Source organism: Rhinopithecus roxellana, chromosome 16 (assembly GCF_007565055.1).
Source record: "Rhinopithecus roxellana isolate Shanxi Qingling chromosome 16, ASM756505v1, whole genome shotgun sequence".
NCBI classification, from domain to species: domain Eukaryota; kingdom Metazoa; phylum Chordata; class Mammalia; order Primates; family Cercopithecidae; genus Rhinopithecus; species Rhinopithecus roxellana.
Window position 1 is genome coordinate 51,396,593 of NC_044564.1, and position 18,296 is coordinate 51,414,888.

Here is an 18,296-nt window from a genome sequence, read left to right on the forward strand (position 1 = left end):
CTCCCATCTACCCACTGGATCAGGCTTCCCAGGAGCAGCAACAGAGAGCCCAACAATTTGTGTGTTCTCAATGTGAAATGAATGAATGAATGAAGGAATGAACCAACCATTCCTTCACAGTCTTGCACTATCAGTGAATCTTATGCTTTATTGGACATAAAAATCACCTGGAATTGCTGACTTAAAATACAGTTTTCCAGACCATACCACAAGAGATGCTAATACAGGACTGGGGTGGGTCCAGGAATTTCAATTTTTATCTAAGTAGCTGATGACTTAATGCAAATGGTCCAGCAGCCACACTTTGAAAGCTCTACTCTATGATTAGTTGTGGTTTGTGGTCCCAATTGTATATCATAATTATTGCTGATCTGAAAAAAAACATTGAGCTTCTCTACCCACTCCCTACCACCAATCCATCACCACCATTCTGACTCCTTAATCACAATGGGTATTGACATTTTAAATAAATCGCAAGGCTCCCTTCCAGTAAAATGTATGAAAATAAAGAAGATAATACTTATAAACTATTTTGAATTCCTTAGAAGAAGGGTATCTTAGCTCATTAAGGAAATATTATCATGATATAAATCTAGCATCATGAAACTTATCTTGGACATGTCAAATTTGGTCTGAGAATCAAATGTAGAGGAAAATAAAACCCACACACAGTACCTACATAGAAATGGAACCTGTGCAAACACCTGCTTTGGCTGTGTTCCTTTTTGTGGAGACAGATGTCCCCCTTCACTAGGACCAGCGTAGAGATGAAGAAGGTTGATTTGGACATTGGGGTGCTATATGTTCTTTTGGGACTGAAGTTCCATATTAGGAAACTTAATAGCCAACATTTACATAACTTTTAAACACCCCAAGTAGTACGCTCTGTCTGCGCATTATTTTATATATATGCAATTTGTTTGTTTGTTTTTGTTTTTGTTTTGAGACAGGATCTCACTTTGTCACCCAAGCTGGAGTGCAGCAGGCATGAACACAGTTCACCGTAGCCTCAACCTCCCAGGCTCAAGCAATCCTCCCACCTCAGCCCCCCGAGTTGCTGGGACCACAGGCACACACCACCATACCTGGCTAATTTTTGTAATTTTTGTAGAGACTGGGTTTCACCGTGTTGCCCAGGCTGGTCTCGAACTCCTGAGCTCAAGTGATCCACCTGCTTTGGCCTCCCAAAGTGTTGGGATTACAGGCATGAGCCACTGTGCCCAGCCATATGGATTTTTTTTTTTTAATTGTGAACTTACATGACTTCACAGGAGACAGACCTGAATGAGTTAGTTATTAAACTACTTTGTGACTATGGAAAGGATTTCTGATCCTTGTAGTGTATTTCCACGTATATTGTTATATTGTTGTGTGTTTGTATTTAGTTGCTCATACTATTTTTTACTGTAGCTTACTTTGTATGCAGGTTTCCATGGGTCAACCTAATTTATATTTTTGTCATTTTAAATGGAAAAATGATATCCCATATATTTTATACTGTTATTTGTTCAGTGTTCTTTCCAATGTGGGATGCTTTGGTTATTTCCAATTATTTGCTATCATACTATCATATACAGAGTTCTTATGTTCATTTCTGCTCAAAATTATATTTTTGTTTGTATGAATTCCATGGTGTATATTTCCCAAACCGGGATGGTTAGATAAAAGAATTAACAGCAGTTTTATAGTTCTGGTTGCATATTACATTATTACTTTCCAGAGACACAGAGCCAATATACAACCCCACCAGGGGTGTGAGAAATGCTGGTTTTCCCACAGCTTGACCAACATGAAATTTTATCATTCCAGCCTATTTCTGCTAGCTTAATATGTGTGTAGGGCCTCACTAGAGATATTTTATTTTGAAGTTCTTCAAATGATATGAAGCAATTCTTTTCCACGTGGAATGATTCACTATTTTCAGTTTAATGACAAACCATTCATATTTGACAGTTTTGAAGTGACAGGTTTAATTGCCTTCTCTATAGGGTTCTGTAGGGAGATAAAATAGGAGTGCTATTAGGTATTGGGTTAGGCTCAAAGTGTCAAGGAAGAAGATTAGTTGTATAGTTCTGAATTAGGAAACTTGTATATGGAGGACTGGAACAGAAATGCCAGTTGACTCTGTTTAAGAAAGGCTAGAGGGCAGGAACATTCTGATTTCATGATGACAAAAATACTAGAGTTTTGACATAGGACAACAGGTCTTGCTTCAAAATGAAAGCAAGACCCTGTCCTTCCTGCCTCTTTGATAATCTCACAATGCCACTTTCTTTCCTGAACATTTTCAGATATTCTGATTTCACATCAACCACTCTGGTCTATAATAGGACCAGTTTTAGAATGACTGGGAAACTAAGACATATCATTTGAGAGCTCTTGGGGGAAGACCTAGAGGCAGCAGTCCCAGGAGAAGTCAGTCTTATCTGTAAAAAGGTCAGCTTGATCACAGAAAAGGGCTTTGGCTTGGTTGTGTTGGCCCTCTATGGCTTATGATCCTCTTTTCAAGTAAGCAAATAAATGATTGCAGTGTTGGTTTGAGTCCTATGGTGCCAAACACAAGATACATTGTTGCTCATGCAATATAGACCTTTTGGACAGTGGTCTAATCTGTTGATTTAAAAAAAATCGGTGACTGTCCAACTTATAATTAAAATCAGCCTATCAAACACTTGGAGACAAAATCTGAGGTTATTCTTTCATTCCTAGTTGTCACACCAATTTTTTGCCTTCACTTTCGTCTATGTAGAATATTTACATATACACCTATCTCATTCTATTTAGATATAACTCATATACTACAAAATTCACCCATGTGTACAGTTCAGTGATTTTAAATATATTCACAGTCATCACTACAATCAATTTCAGAACATTTTCATTACTCCAAACAGAAACCCCAAACTCATTAGCAGCTGCTCTCCATTTCTCTACAATATCCCCAACCCTAGGTGACCACAAATCTACTTTCTGTCTCTATAGATTTTGCAATTCTGGGCATTTCATATAAGGAATCATAGAACATGTGATCTTTTGGTTTAGCTTATTTCACTTAGGATAATGTTTCCAAGGTTCATTTATGTTGTGGGGTATATGTACTCTCTTCCTTTTTATTGCTGAGTAATTTTCCATTGTGTGGATATACAATTTTTCGTTAAGTCATTCATCGGTTGATGGACATTTGGATTTTTTCCATTTTTTGGCCTTTATGAATAATGCTGCTATGAACATTCATGTGTTAGTTTTTGTGGGGAAGTGTGGTTGTCTTTTTTTATTTATTTATTTTTTCAACAGAGTCTTGCTCTGTCGCCCAGGCTGGAGTGCAGTGTTGCAATCTCGGCTCACTGTGACCTCCACCTCTCGGGTTCAAGTGATTCTCATGCCTCAGCCTCCAAAGTAGCTGGGATTACAGGCACGCACCACCACACATGGCTAATTTTTTTGTATTTTTAGTAGAGACGGGGTTTCGCCATGTTGGCCAGGCTGGTCATGAACTCCTGACCTCAAGTGATCTGCCCACCTCAGCCCCCCAAAGTGCTGGGATTACAGGTGTGAGCCACCACACACTGCCAGAAGTATGTTTTCATTTCTCCTGGGTATATACCTATGAGTGGAATTGCTGGGTTACATGGGAGCTCTGTTTAAATTTTTCAGAAACTGCCAGATGGCTTTCCAAAATGGCTGCACCATTTTATATTCCAACCAACAGCATATGCGCGCTCCAGTTTCTCCACATCCTTGCAAACACTTGTTATTGCCCCTCTTTCTTGTTATAGCCAGCCTAGTGGTTGTGAAATGACATCTCATTGTGGTTTAATCAGAATTTCCCTCATGGCTAGTAGAATACTTCCTATCCTAGTATTTCCTTATACTTTAAAAAAATTAAATAAAGAAAATGCTATAGAAAATTAAGGAGCACAATTTATGCTTGCCGCTACAGCTTCCTCTGGGGTTTCACACTTCCTTGCCTCATCACATAAGGGGCCACCACTAGGATGAATGTGCTCCAGCCCTATTCTTCCAATCTTCTCTCCATTTGTCATTCAGAATCCTGGGAAAGAGAGATGCTTGTCCTGCCGTGAGTTATGTGCCCACTCTGTTGATTTGTGTTTCTGCCTAGACCGTGCACAGCATGAGCGTGGGCATCTTGAAAGGAAATTGGGGTCCTCCTGAAGGAGAATAGATGCCAAAGTTGAGACAAGAGCCTAGTTTCCTGCCTCTCTAGGTGTAACTCATTGCCAAGGTCAGGAGCAAAGCAAACCATGTAGGAAACCTCATCATGCAGGGCAGTTAATAAGTATGCCCTAGCACACATTTTCACAGAGAAAACATAATAAGCTTCATTTGTAATATTTAAGTATTACATTTAAAGTAACAATGTTTAAAAATTTCTATATACCCTCGTTGGATACGAAGCATGTCTAAAATATATGACCTCATTTGATCCTCTGTAATCTCTGTTAGTTTCTAATTATATTCAGTAGCAGTGTTGGTATTGTATGTTTTGGCCTCATTGTGGTTTAAATACACTTTTGTGAACTAGCCTGAGAATCCAACCACCAACACAATGATGTAATAAGAAAACGTGCTCTGAGTTCCAAGCAAACGGCTAACAGATGAGTGCTCAGAAGTCAACTTGTTCGTAAGCTGGGGTATCACTGGCCAGCAGTCACATGCCAGCAGGTGTAAGTAGACAGTGGGGAACAACTTCCTCTCATTTGTGTGGCTCCCTAAAGTGTTGGCTGAGCATTGTCCACATGGGTGATGCAAAGGATCACTCCACCAGGAGCAGTTTGGAAAAAATATAATCATTGGGAATTCTTGTAACATTGAAGGTGCCTACAAGGAGGCAGAAGTATTCATATAACAGTTCCCTGGTGTTCTCTGTTGTAGCAGCCAGTCAGCCAAATGGGTTCAGCTGCTTGAAATGAGAATGGCTGGATCAAAATGGCAGCTCAGTATTTAAAGGATTCTAGTCAGATACCAGACATCCTCACATAGAGAAAACTCTGAATGGCTAGGGGAGAAGGAGTCAAATGCCCTGGATCTTTTTCTTGGGTCTCAAAGTCCTCCTTCTGCCATCATCCTTCCAGTATTGGGCAGGACCCTGACTGCAGGCATCATGGCCTCTGTGAACTTCTCAAGGGTATGTATTATCAGACAAAAACTACAATGTCCACTAACAGGCCACTGAGGGTATCTTAGTCAGTTCTGCTCATCGCCCAGCCAAGGTCTACGTTTTATAACATGATATCAAAGATTGCGTCTAAAATTGCGATGATTTCTTAAAATAATCATTTCATTTAGATTTTTCTATTTTAATCCAAGGTATTCTTCAGCGGAAATAAGGAAACAGTTTACTCTCCCACCAAACCTTGGCCAGTACCATCGACAGAGCATAAGTACCTCTGGCTTCCCCTCTCTTCAACTAGTAAGTATGAGTTCCAGGTTTACTTAGCGATTGGTCAAGTGCAAAAGTGCCCAGGGTGTGTGCTTGCCTCCTGCTCCTTAGATCTTCCTACCATCACCTCACGTTCTCCAGTCACCAGATCCTAACTCTGTGACTGCGTCTGGACATCAAACAATATCCCTCTCTCCCTCTGCCAACCAGTACTTAGGGTGCATAATAGAACCTCTGGGAGCTGTGGTTTTGATGTGTCTAGACTGAGGGGCTTCCAGGCTACTCAGTCTCATCCAAATTATGGTTCATATTTGGGGGAGAAGGGCTAGCTTGAAAACTTACCACCATTTATAGTATGCATTTTTTTGGAAAAGCCTATTCCAAAATCTGAAATGCCGAGTTACAGAACTTCTTTTTGTAAAATCATTTTCTTGCTAGTATAATTTACATATAATAAAATTCACACATTTTAGGTGTACAATTTGGTGAATTTGGGCAATTTAGAGTCACTTAACCTTTACTCAGTCAAGATATAGAACACTTCCTTTATCCTAAAGAGTTCCCCAGTGCCCTTTTACAATCTCGTCTTCCAATCCTCCCCCCAGGCCACACCCTCCAACTCACGCAATCTCTGATTCACTTCTGTCACTATAATTTTGCTCTATCTGGAACTTCATATCCTGTTACAGTATGTACAAACCTTCTTTTTTTGAGACAGGGTGTCACTCTGTCACCCAGCCTGGAGTGCAGTGGGTGATCTTGTCTCACTGCAACCTCAACCTCCCAGGATCAAATGATTCTCCTCCCACCTCATCCTCTCAAGTAGCCAGGACTACAGGCACATACCACCACACCTGGCTAATTTTTGTACTTTTTGTAGAGACAGGGGTCTCGCTATGTTGCCCAGGCTGCTCTTGAACACCTGGGCTCAACGATCCTCCTGCCTCAGCCTCCCAAAGTGCTGAGATTACAGTGAGCCACTGTGCCTGGCCCTAAACCTTCATTTTTAAAACACACTTCCTCTTAAGTTGAAGATTGCCTACATTTTTCTATCAATGCCAATTGTTGAGTGTGCCTATATAGGTTATATTATTTGAGCACTAAATGCCAGATGTGTGCCAAGTGAGATAAATCTGACAAATGAGATGGTTTGTAAAACCAGAAGTGAATATTCACTTCCTTTGTGAGAGAGCTCCAGCCCTCCTGTACTCACTTCCTCACACAGCAGCACTCTCTTGCTGGTTCTGGTGGTTATCTTGAAGAGGTTAGGTTATTTTTTGTTTCTACTTATTACTTCAAAACCACTTCTGCTCTTAGAAATTTTGTAACCTTCCACTCAGTTTCCGGTAACCGCCATTTTGTCTCCTGTAACAATTTACACGCCGTGTAACTGTGAATCTTTTAAAGGTATGTTTTACTGAAGTGATTTCTGGTTATTTCAGAAGGATAATTTGTGTGTTGTGTCATTAATGAAATAGTAGTACTAAAAAACCTATAGCATCTTTTACTGCAAGAGGTAACTTTCCATGCCATTTTTTCAGAAAATCTGCTTATGACTTAAGTGACTTGCTAGACTGCCCTTTTTATTTGTACTTTTCCTGTGTGTTTCAGAATTGCAGAGTATAATAAAAGTATGTCAAGTGCATAATGTGTCCATTTTCAGTTATATTAGATTAGCTTTACACCAAGATAAATTAGATATGCTTCTTGGTTTAATTTGTGCTAATATGTATTTAGTTGAAAATCAAATACTTTTTTTAAAAAAATTGACTGAAGTTGTATTCCAAAATATGCAAAATTTAGTTTAAAATAGATTGGATACACTTTTAAATTGTAAACAAGGTAGAGGGTTTTAGTGCTTTGCTTTTTTAAAAAATAAATGAAGACTGCAGCTTTCTGCAGTAGCTGTCTTGGGAAATAGTGTGGACATCACTCCTAAGAGACATTAAGGAAGTTTAGCTAACAGGCTTTAACTCTTTCTCTCCATACTAGCTTTTACTTTTTTTTTTTTTTTTTTTTTTTTTTTTTTTTGAGACAGCGTTTAGCTCTTGTTGCCCAGGCTGGAGTGCAATGGCGCCATCTCGGCTCACCACAACCTCTGCCTCCCAGTTCAAGCAATTCTCCTGCCTCAGCCTCCCGAGTAGCTGGGATTATAGGCATGCATCATCACACCTGGCTAATTTTGTGTTTTTAGTAGAGATGGGCTTTCTCCATGTTGCTCAGGCTGGTCTCGAACTCCCGACCTCAGGTGATCTGCCCGCTTAGGCCTCCCAAAGTGCTGGGATTACAAGCATGTGCCCGGCCACCAGCTTTTACTTTAATGCTGCAGCCTTAAATTTTTTTTTCAGGATAAATTATTTTGTGTAAAGTTACAAAGGAAAATAATGGTTAATATTTGTAAGCATTCATTTGGTAGTTTGCTGCCTCCTCAGTAAGTTTTGATGAAAGTGAATTTTGATGAATTACTACATTAGCTGGGTAGTGAAGTTAACATGTGGCTTAGCTGTCCATTTTCTAAGAGAAGATATCAAGAAACTAGCAACAATAAGTAAAATTGTTAAATTATGCAAGAATCACATGTTCCTACCTATCATCATTTAGTCTTGGTTCTATTTGCATGTGAATATCCTTTAAAATATATTACTCCCAGTTATTCCGCTTTACTTTTCTGAATCTCTTTTCCCATCTCTCGACTTCAACTTCAGTATATAGCCCTTGTTCCTTCTACCTGGAGAATGGAGGCATGTGGAAGCCCAGAGGATTGAATTCTTTTTTTTTTTTTTTTTTTAGATGAATAGTCTGCTTAGGAAATCCCATCCCTGTAATGTTTACGTGGTATAGTGCTGTAATGTCAGAATGAAGTGGCTGTTCTTCCCCTTGAGTCATCGTCCCGAATGAAGGTTCCCCAAAAGAAATCATCAACTTACACGGTGATTTCCTTTTACCTTTAAAAAAAATATTTCTTTTCATGGAAAGATAATGGAACGTATTGGTAAGATTCATTTCTAGGAAGGCAAAGGAGTTGTTTATCATCTAAAGCCTCTCAACTTAAAGCTGTTTTAGAAAACTTTCCTTAAAATGAGAAACCGTAGGTTTTCAGTGCATTATTTTGGCTAGTTGAAAAATAAGACCAAGTGCGTTCTGACCTTCGTTTCTCTTACCTTTACTTTTACAACCACCATTTCAGTGGCCCACTTGCTGATACAAATGGTTATTTAATTTTTAAAAGCATTTAATTGAAGTCAAGTTATTTAGAACCTAATCAATTACACGTCTTTGTTGTTGCTGCTGTTTTGCAAGAGTGAAGAGCTTGGAGTCAGATGAATCTGGGATGAAGTACAGGTGTCATTTGTTAGTCATGTAATTTGTGACAAGCCACTTAATCTCTCTGAAGACTTCAGTTTCTTCATTTGTAAATTGGCATAATAATGCTGTCCCTACTAGGGAATATAGAATTATATAATAGGTCCTTTGTATATATTGGCTAATATTGCTCTCTTATGATTTGGCACTGTGGAGACACTGTGGGAGATTAAAAGAAGATGTGAATAAAAGGTGACTTCAGCTTCAAAGGGCTTTATGATTCATTTGGGAGAACAGGTAATATATAGTATCTATACTGACTTCACAAGTGGCAGGTGTTTAGAAGAGAAAAGGATACATGATGTAATAGGAGGCAAAGGCTTGATTGAGAAGGCTGAGGAGACTTAGAGTAAGGGTTCTCAGCCCTGACTGGACATTAAAATTATCTAGAGACAATTCAATGAGAATTCCTGGGGGCGGGAACCAAGCATCAGTATTTTAAAGTTCCCTGGGGACTTTAACTTGAAGCTTGGGTTGAAAATCATTTACAGAACTTTGTTATTTATTTATTTAATTTTTAATGTATTTTTTGAGATGGAGTCTCGCTCTGTCACCCAAGCTGGAGTGCAGTGGTGCTATCTTGGCTCACTGCAACACCTGCCTCCCAGGTTCAAGCTACTCTCCCGCCTCAGCCTTCCTAGTAGCTGGGAATACAGGCGTGTGCCACCACAACTGGCTAATTTTTGTATTTTTAGTAGAGAGGGTTTCACCATTGTTAGCCAGGCTGGTCTTGAACTCCTGACCTCAAGTGATCCACCTGCCTTGGCCTCCCAAAGTGCTTGGATTACAGGCGTGAGCCACCATGCCTGGCCTATATTTATTTTTATTTTGAAATGGAATCTCCCTCTGTCACCCAGGCTGGAGTGCAGAGACGTGATCTCGGCTTTCTGCAACCTCTGCTTCCTGGGTTCAAGTGATTCTCCTGACTTAGCATCCTGAGTAGCTGGGATTACAGGTACCCGCCACCATGCCTGGCTAATTTTTGTATTTTTAGTAGAGACAGGGTTTCGCCATGTTGGCCAGGCTGGTCTCGAACTTCTGACCTCAGGTAATCCGCCCAGCTCGGCCTCCCAAAGCGCTGGGATTACAGGCTTGAGCCACTATGCTCGGCCCATTTAAAGAACTTTAAAGGTAGAAGTATTCGAAGTAGGGGGAAAAATATAAAGACAGGTAACACTTCTTTTTTCCTGTGCGCTTTGAATTTCAGAGGGTGTAGTAAGCAAAGACCACTTACTAACCTTGCAGATATATCCTTAGAAAATACAGTGGCTTCTGTCATCAATCTGATAAATCAGATGAGAGGAAGGGTGTATGTTTCATGTTGATTTTTCTTTTTGTTTTATTGGGGTTTTTAAAAACTGTAAATGTCAGGTCTGATGATGTGTGTATAAACATTTTCGAAGAAGATAAAATATTTTTGAATTTTGCATTTTTTAGTGTGAAGTGGATCCATCATTTGAAGTTGGTTTTCTAGACGGGATGATAAACTTGTCCCAGGTCTGTTTGATACTCCTACCAAAATCCTTTGTTACCAGGGCTAGAAGGCAGCTGTGGCTAGTAAATAACCCTGTGTGTAGACTCACTCATTGACTTTGGCATTCTCTGTTGCCACAGCTGTGTGAATGGATTAACCAGAAACCCTCTGATGCCAGCTGCCTATTTAGGCCAACAAGTCTATAATTAGTACTTCTGTTAAAATGAAACTGTAAAATACTATTTTTCTATTTATTTATTTATTTATTTATTTAGAGACAGGGCCTTGCTCTGTCGCCCAGGCTGGAGTGCAGTGGTGAGATCTTGGCTTACTACAACCTCTGCCTCCCAGGCTCAAGTGATCCTCCTGCCTCAGCCTCCCAAGTAACTGGGACCACAAGCACACCATTGCACCTGGCTAATTTTTGCATTTTTTTTTTTTTGTAGAGATGGAGTTTCGCCATGTTGCCCAGGCTGGTCTTGAACTCCTGAGCTTCAGCGATCTGCCTGCCTTGGCCTCCCAAAGTGCTGGGATTACAGGCATGAGTCATTATACCTGGCCTGTTTTCTGGTTGTTCAAAGTAGAAGCCAGGCACAATGGCTCAGGACTGCATGTAATCCCAACAATTTGGGAGGCAGAGGCAGGAGGATAGCTTGAAGCCAAGAGTTCGAGGCCAGCCTAGGCAACATAGTGAGACCTCATCTCTACAAAAAAGTTGAAAAAAAGAAATTAGCCAGACATGGTGGCACATGCCTTTAGTCCCAACTACTTGGGAGGCTGAGGCAGAAGGATCACCTGAACTCAGGAGTTCAAGGCTGCAGTGAGCCATGATTGAGCCACAGTACTCCAGCCTGGGCAACAGAGCAAGACCCTGTCTCAGAAAAGAAAAGAGAAGAGAGGAGAAGAGAAAGGGAAAGAAGAGAGGAGAGGAGAGGAGATGAGAGGAGAGGAGACGGGAAGAGAGGAGATGGGAGGAGGTGAGGGGAGAAGAGAGGAGAAGAGAAGAGTGGAGAGAAGAAGAGAGGAGAAGAGAAGAGAAGAGAAAACATACAGAAGAAGAGTAACATACAAGATAAGAGTTAGGAGACCCTGTCTCAGAGAAAAGGAGAGGAGGGGAGGGGAGGGGAGGGGACAAGAAAAGAAAGAGTTAGGATCTATGCCCTAAGGAAGTAAGGAGGATTTGAGACATTGTATAAGTGGTTAATAACCTTAAGTTACATATTTTATGGAGGGAAAAATCCTATTTTTAAAAGTGAGAATAGGAAAGTTTTGAAGTAAAATGGAATGAATTAGCTGGACCATAACGGCTCTGACTGAAGAAAAGGATGTAAAAAGCCACATCCTGGATATGTACCAAACACCATGGTTACATGGCATGTTTGTATTTGTAACATTTATTGAAAAAAAAAGTCTCATAGCTTAGAAGGCATTCATTTTTGTTATGTGTATAGACTTCTGTGCAATAAAACAACCTTTTTTCTTTTACAGCTCAGGATGACTTAAATGTTTAATTGCCTGATAAATATGGTCCTCTTTTATTCTTCTGATTCCATTGTTCTTTTGTACTTCATCTTTCAAGGAGTTGGGCTATTATTAGGTTTCATTGGTTGCACTGGAAGGGGCATGATGGAAAATGAAGATCTCAAGATAGTTTTCATGCAAATTCACAATGGAAGATAAAACAAAAGAGTGGCAGGCATTCTGCACACAGAGCAGGCATTTCTTTGTTGTCATTGTGCAGTAGAGGAATCAACTCAGCCTTGGTGAAACTAGAGTGATGCCCATGGTGGCATGTCAGCATCTCCCTCTCAGTGGCATCAGTGGAAGATTGTTGTTGGTGGAAGCAGGGAAGTGTTTAGTCCATAAAGTATACAGCTTTGATATCACAGAAGCTAGAAGAACTTTACTGCCTTCAGCTTCGTTTAAAGATAGTGGAGAGCTTGTTCATTCATTTGAGAAATATGTATTGGGTCTCTGTGTCAGGAACTGCTGGCACAGCAGTGAGATTCAAGATACAATAGTGAATACAATAGAGGGCCTATCCTCATAGAGTTTGCCTTTCAGAATGAGGGACAGACACAGACAAATAGTAAATGTTGATTGTATCAGGGAGTATTGAGGGCTTTCAAGAATGAAATGGTGACCCAGAAGAGATGCTTTTAGATTGGGTCATCTGTGAAGGCCTCTATCTGGAAAGGAAACACTTGGGCAGAGTTCTGAATGAACTTGACAAATATCTGAAGGAAAAATATTCCAGTCAGAAGGAACAGTAAGTGCAAAGTCCCCAAGACTTCAATATGTGACATGCTTCAGAAACAGCAAGGAAGCAGAATGAGGCCTGAACAGAGTGGGCACTAGGAAATACAGTCATAGAGAAAGCAGGACTGGGTCACAGGCCTCAGACACTGTAGAACATTGGCTTCCACTCTAAGACAGGAAGCTGCTATGAACATTAAGATTAGGCGTGGAACCATCTGACTTTTTATGAGGATCACTCTGGCTGCGGTGTGGAAAATAGACTGGACGAGGGAAGGCAGTTAGGAAGATGTCATGGGTAACTCAGGAAAGCAATGGCGGTGCTTTGGACTAGGGTGGTGGCAGGAGAGGTGAGAAGTGTTTGGATTCTGGATGTATTTCAGAAGCAAAGTGGATAGGATTTTCTGATGGATGATATGTAGAGTGTAAGAGAAAGAGAAGAAGCAACATTGACTTTAATGTTTTCCACCTGGGCAACTGGTGGACTGGAATTGCCACTTGCAGAGGTGTGGAGGTATGGAAGGTATGGGAAGAGCAGATTGCCAGGAAGGTTAAGAGTTAATTTTGAACTCATTGTGTTTGAGAGGTCTGTTAAAGTACCAAGTAGGGATGTTGAGGTGTAATTGGAAAAGTCAACCTGGAATTTATGGCAGAAGTTGAGGCTGCAAATATAAACTTGTAATTTTTAAAAATATATATTCAAAGCCATGGGAGTGGATGAGATCATTTGAGATTAAATGCAGCTTGAGAAGAGATTTAGAATTGAACTCCGGGGCACTGCATAGTAGGAGGAAAACCTAGTAAAAGTGGTATCTGTAAGGTAGAGTAACCAACTGTCACAATTTGCCTGGGACTGAGAATTTTCTCAGTACATGAGACTTTCAAAGACTGGGACACCCTGAGACAATTGGTTGCCTAGCGTCTGATTGCTGTAGGACCCCAGCAGTATGTGTTGAATGAATGAAAGGAGGTATATCAGTCAGGTTCAATTAGAGCAACAGAACCTGTAGGAAATCCATATGGATGTGTATGAAGGTATTGGCTTAGCCTACTAAGCTCAAAAGTCCACAGGGGAGATAGGAAGGACATATTCCAAACAGACTGAGCCCCCTTGGGCACAAGCTGAAGCCTGCAGTCTGAACTGCCAGAGCTTCTACCTTCTTAGAAAAGGCTTCCAACTGGCTAAGTCAGGCCCACCCAGGGTAATCTCTCCTTTGATTAACTTAAAGTCACCTGTTTAGGGACTTTAATTACATTGGCAATATTCTCTTCACAGAAGCACCTAAATGACTGATTGTGTAAATGGAAAAAGGTGTGTATATGCTACAAAATGGCTGCAGTCTCCCTTCTGTCCTCCAGCTCTTACAGGAGAACTCTCTTGTAGCTTACCCTGTCTGAAAACATACTGGAAAGGGAATTCAAGGAAATGTCATTCAGCCTAGCCAAGTTGACACATCATGAAACCATCACAAAAGGTAAAGCTGGTTTAGGAACATTTGCATTTGCAGTCTTAAGTATTTTTGTCTTATTTTTCAAAGGGGGTTGGGCACGGTGGTTCATGCCTGTAATCCCAATACTTTGGGAGGCCAAGGTGAGTGGATTGCTTGAGGCCAGGAGTTTGAGACCAGCCTGGCCAATGTGGTAGAACCCCGTCTCCACTAAAATTACACTAATTAGTCAGGCATGGTGGCGCATGCCTGTAATCCCAGCTATTCAGGAGGCTGAGGCACAAGAATTTCTTGAACCCAGGAGGCGGAGCTTGTGGTGAGCCACTATCCCGCCATGGCACTCCAGCAACAGAGTGAGACTCTGTCACACACACAAAAAAAGTTGTTTTGGTTTTTAATTTTTGCTTTTCTGTTATGTTATTACATACAACAGATGATATACATAGTGTGAAAAATCATGATGTAAAGGTGACCTTCTTGAAATTACTTTGATCTTCATTTAAAGTAGTCTTTGGTCTCCACTGACTAGGAGACCACATACAGCACAACAGCAGAGAAAACAAAACAGTTAATTTTCATGTTTGGCTTTTAAGCTTCCAGGGACCCAAGTCTTGCCTTGAACTGATCTTAGGAAATTCCTCATTCCCTACCCCACCCTGTTTCCAAACTTCATCCCTAGTGAAATGCAGTGCCACTGCAACTCTCTCCAATGTTTGTTTCTTTCTTTGGCTTACCACTAGATGTATGTATATATGTTTGTGTGTGTGTCTGTGTGTGTGTGTGTGTGTGTGTGTGTGTGTGTGTGTGTGTTGATTGCCTCATAGTAAAGCCTACTCTTGAGATTAAGACTCCTGATAGTTTAGATAACAGAAATCTTTTTTGGTTCCTGGTTATTATTTGAATTTGCAAGAGGAACAACTGCTAGGAGGCCTAGTTAACAGTAGTTAGGGTCTGCACCCACTTGCCGAGGGCAAGACTAGTTTACACGACATTTGAAATGACCAATTTCCTCCCACTTTAGTTTCAGTGTAGAAGGAGTAGGGGAGACAAATTATTAAATGTCAACTTGGATGTAATGCTAGAACCATACTCAATAATGCTGTCATTACTGTTTGTGCTTACCAGCTCTTGAGTACTGGAATAGATTCGGACCTCAAGAGTTTATGACTTTATCATCAACTGGGCATGTTGCCTTGGCACATTGCCACACAGTGCTCAATGATGATCTATGTTCTTTATCAAATCCCCCCCTAAATAATGGCATTATTTATGTGTGAGAAAGTTGCACATTTCACCACCTCATGGTTTATTGGAGTGCAGTTCCATGAGAACAGCTGCCTGTGCTCCTCTGTATCCCCAGTGGCCACCTCAGGGGCTCAGTATGCCCCACCCAGTAGATGCTCCACACATCATTGCTGAGTGAGGAAATCAGCCATCCTTTTCTCCCTGGATAGTCTCTCCTGTAGAAAACAGGGGCCATTATCAACCCGGTTTTTCATCATTTGTGGCTTTGAATTTCAGGGACATGACAAGTTTGAGGGGTGTTTTTTTTTTTTTTTTTTTTTTTTTTTTTGGTTTTCTAGAGTCAGGGTCTCCCTCTGTCACCCAGCCTGGAGTGCAGTGGTATGATCATAGCTCACTGCAGCCTCAAACTCCTGGGCTCACATGTTTCTCCCAATTCAGCCTTTGGAGTAGCCAGAAGTATAGGTGGTACATCACCCCGACCATCTAACTTCAAAAAAAAAATTTTTTTGTAAAGACAGAGTCTTGCTTTTTGGCCCAGGCTGGTCTCAAACTCCTGGCTCAAGCAATCCTCTTGTGTTGGCCTCCCAAAGTGCTAGGGCTGTAGGCGTGAGCCACCATGCCTGTCCAACATGACAAGTATTATTCTCTGACAGGAAGTGAAATTTTTTCTCACTGATGATTGCACACAAATGTCATATCTCCATGACGCTTCTACTCACTAGTTTTACGGCTCATGTCATCTTGCTTCAAACTATGCTTCAGTATAATTTTGAAGTGTATATTCCCATTGCCTCTCCTTGAGTAATTGATATTCTTCACAATAAGTTTACATTTATTATCACTTTTATTTACTTACTATTATTACTCTGAGCAGCCAATCTTATGAGAAGGCCAGAGTGGAATGTGTGGGTCATGGTAAATATATTATTTGACTCACTTCCAAACACACTTACTATTGCCTGGTGTTTTGATTATTTCAAAATATACAGATTTGTTGAAAGGTCTGCAAAAGAAAACAATCAAAATTACAGTGGTTAAGAACATGAGCCTGCCTCGGTTTGAATTCCAGATGGGCCAGTCCCTAGCTGTGTAATCATGGGAAAATTATTAAATCTCTAGCCTCACTTTCCTCACCTGTAAAATGAGGATACAGGCTGAGCATCCCTAATCTGAAAATGCAAAATGCAAAATGCTCCAAAATCTGAAACTTTTTGTGTGCCTCCATGATGCCATAAGTGGAAAATTCCATACCTGACCTCACGTGACGGGACACAGTCAAAATACAGTTAAAACACTGTTTCATACACACAATACTTTCTTTTATTCGTATAAGTTTAAGTGGTACAAGTGCAGTTTTGCTACATGAATATACTGCAAGTGGTAAAGTCTGGGCTTTTAGTGTCTCCATCACCCAAATAGCATCCATTGTATTCATTAAGTAATCTATCATCCCTCACCCCCTCCCACCTTCCCACTTCTCCAGGCCTTTCATGTCTAGCATTCTATGTCCATGTGTACACATTATTTAGCTCCCACTTCTAAATGAAAACATGTGATATCTGTCTTTCTGTTTCTGAGTTTTTTCACTTAATACCTCCAGTTCCATCCATGTTGCTGCAAGAGACATGATTTCATTCTTTGTTATGACTGAATAGAATTCTTCAGGCACAAAATTATTAAAGATACTGTATAAAATTACCTTCAGGCTGTGTGTATAAGGTGTCTATGAAACATAAATGAATTTAACGTTTAGAGTTGGGTTCCATCCCCTAGATATCTCGTTATATATATGTAAATATGACATGATACGAAAAATTCAAAATTCTGAAACACCAGTTGAACTCAACTTGCAGTAAGAATGCAGACCTCACAGGGTTATAGTGAGGGTTGTATGAGACAATCCTAGTCCAATTGCTTTGCACATTGTAATGCTCAATAATTATTACTTAAATGGGTATAAACTTTATAGTAATGAGGTTGGGATTGGAAAAAAATGCAGTTTCATTATTTCGTATAGAAGTCATTCAATCCTGACTCCAAACTCTGTATTCCATGTAGTGGTTGGGTGGGCTGGGAGAGTCCTCTTCATCCTGTGGGGTTGTTCCTGTGGAGGTGTCTGTGGCAGACTGGCAGATGCATTTGTCTTGTGCATAGATGGTGTCTGTTGTTTCCTCTGGCAGAGTTCACCAGTGTCCTAATGCAAACTCAGTCTCATCTGGCTCCTGCACAGGCTGATCTCTGGCTCCTTTAGCCCCTCCTGGTCCCTGTTGTTTCATTTTGAGAGGCACCCTTGTAAGGACTATAGTCGTCTCTTCAGCTGACATTCAGGTCCCCAGTCAGAGCCAAGGGAACTGACTCTGTCCCTTCTCATAGCACCTGGAAACCCTAGGAAGTGAGGGGAATGCTTTGCTCTCAGCTACTGAGGTTGTCCTGTCACCTTCTTTTCTGCCCTCCTTTGCCATGGCATAGGATAATGTAAGTAAGCAATCTCATTACTCGGTATATACCCAGAGGAATGTAAATCATTCTACCATAAAGACACATGCACTTGAATGTTCATTGCAACACTATTCACAATAGCAAAGTCATGGAATCAACCTACATGCCCATCAATGACAGATTGGATGCAGAAAATGTGGTACATACACACCTTGGAATACTATGCAGCCATAAAAATAAGGAGATCATGTCTTTTACGGGAACATGGATGGAGCTGGAGGCTATTATCCTTAGCAAACTAATGCAGCAATAGAAAACCAAATAACTGCATGTTCTCACTTATAACTGAGAGCTAAATGATGAGCACTTACCAAAACAAAGAAGAGAACAACAGACACTGGGGTCTACTTGAGGGTGAAGAAGGGTGCAAAGAGGGAGAGGAGCAGAAAAGATAATTATCCGGTCCTGGGCTTAATACCTGGCTGATAAAATAATTGTACAACAAACCCCCATGACATGAGTTTAGCTGTGTAACAAACCTTCACATGTACCCCCAAACCTAAAAGTTAAAAAAAAAAATCCCAGACAGGAAATAGGGCATATTTTGCCTAATTTGTGGCTTCATCCTCACTCCCTAACTTACGTCACTCATGTCTCCTCCATCATCAGG

At 40.7% G+C, this 18,296-nt stretch overlaps 1 protein-coding gene across 3 annotated transcripts in view; it reads left to right on the top strand.

Annotated features, from left to right (window-relative positions):
- Window positions 1-18,296, top strand: part of DOCK8 (dedicator of cytokinesis 8) — a 239,730-nt gene that overhangs the window by 46,506 nt on the left and 174,928 nt on the right. The window contains exon 2 of one of the 3 annotated variants that reach the window (XM_030920159.1): window positions 5,329-5,431. In XM_030920159.1, the coding sequence (XP_030776019.1) occupies window positions 5,329-5,431 (103 nt within the window). Of the gene's footprint in view, window positions 1-5,328; window positions 5,432-6,636; window positions 6,809-13,858; window positions 13,970-18,296 lie in introns of those variants that run through there. The other 2 variants (XM_030920161.1, XM_030920160.1) reach the window with 2 other exon arrangements.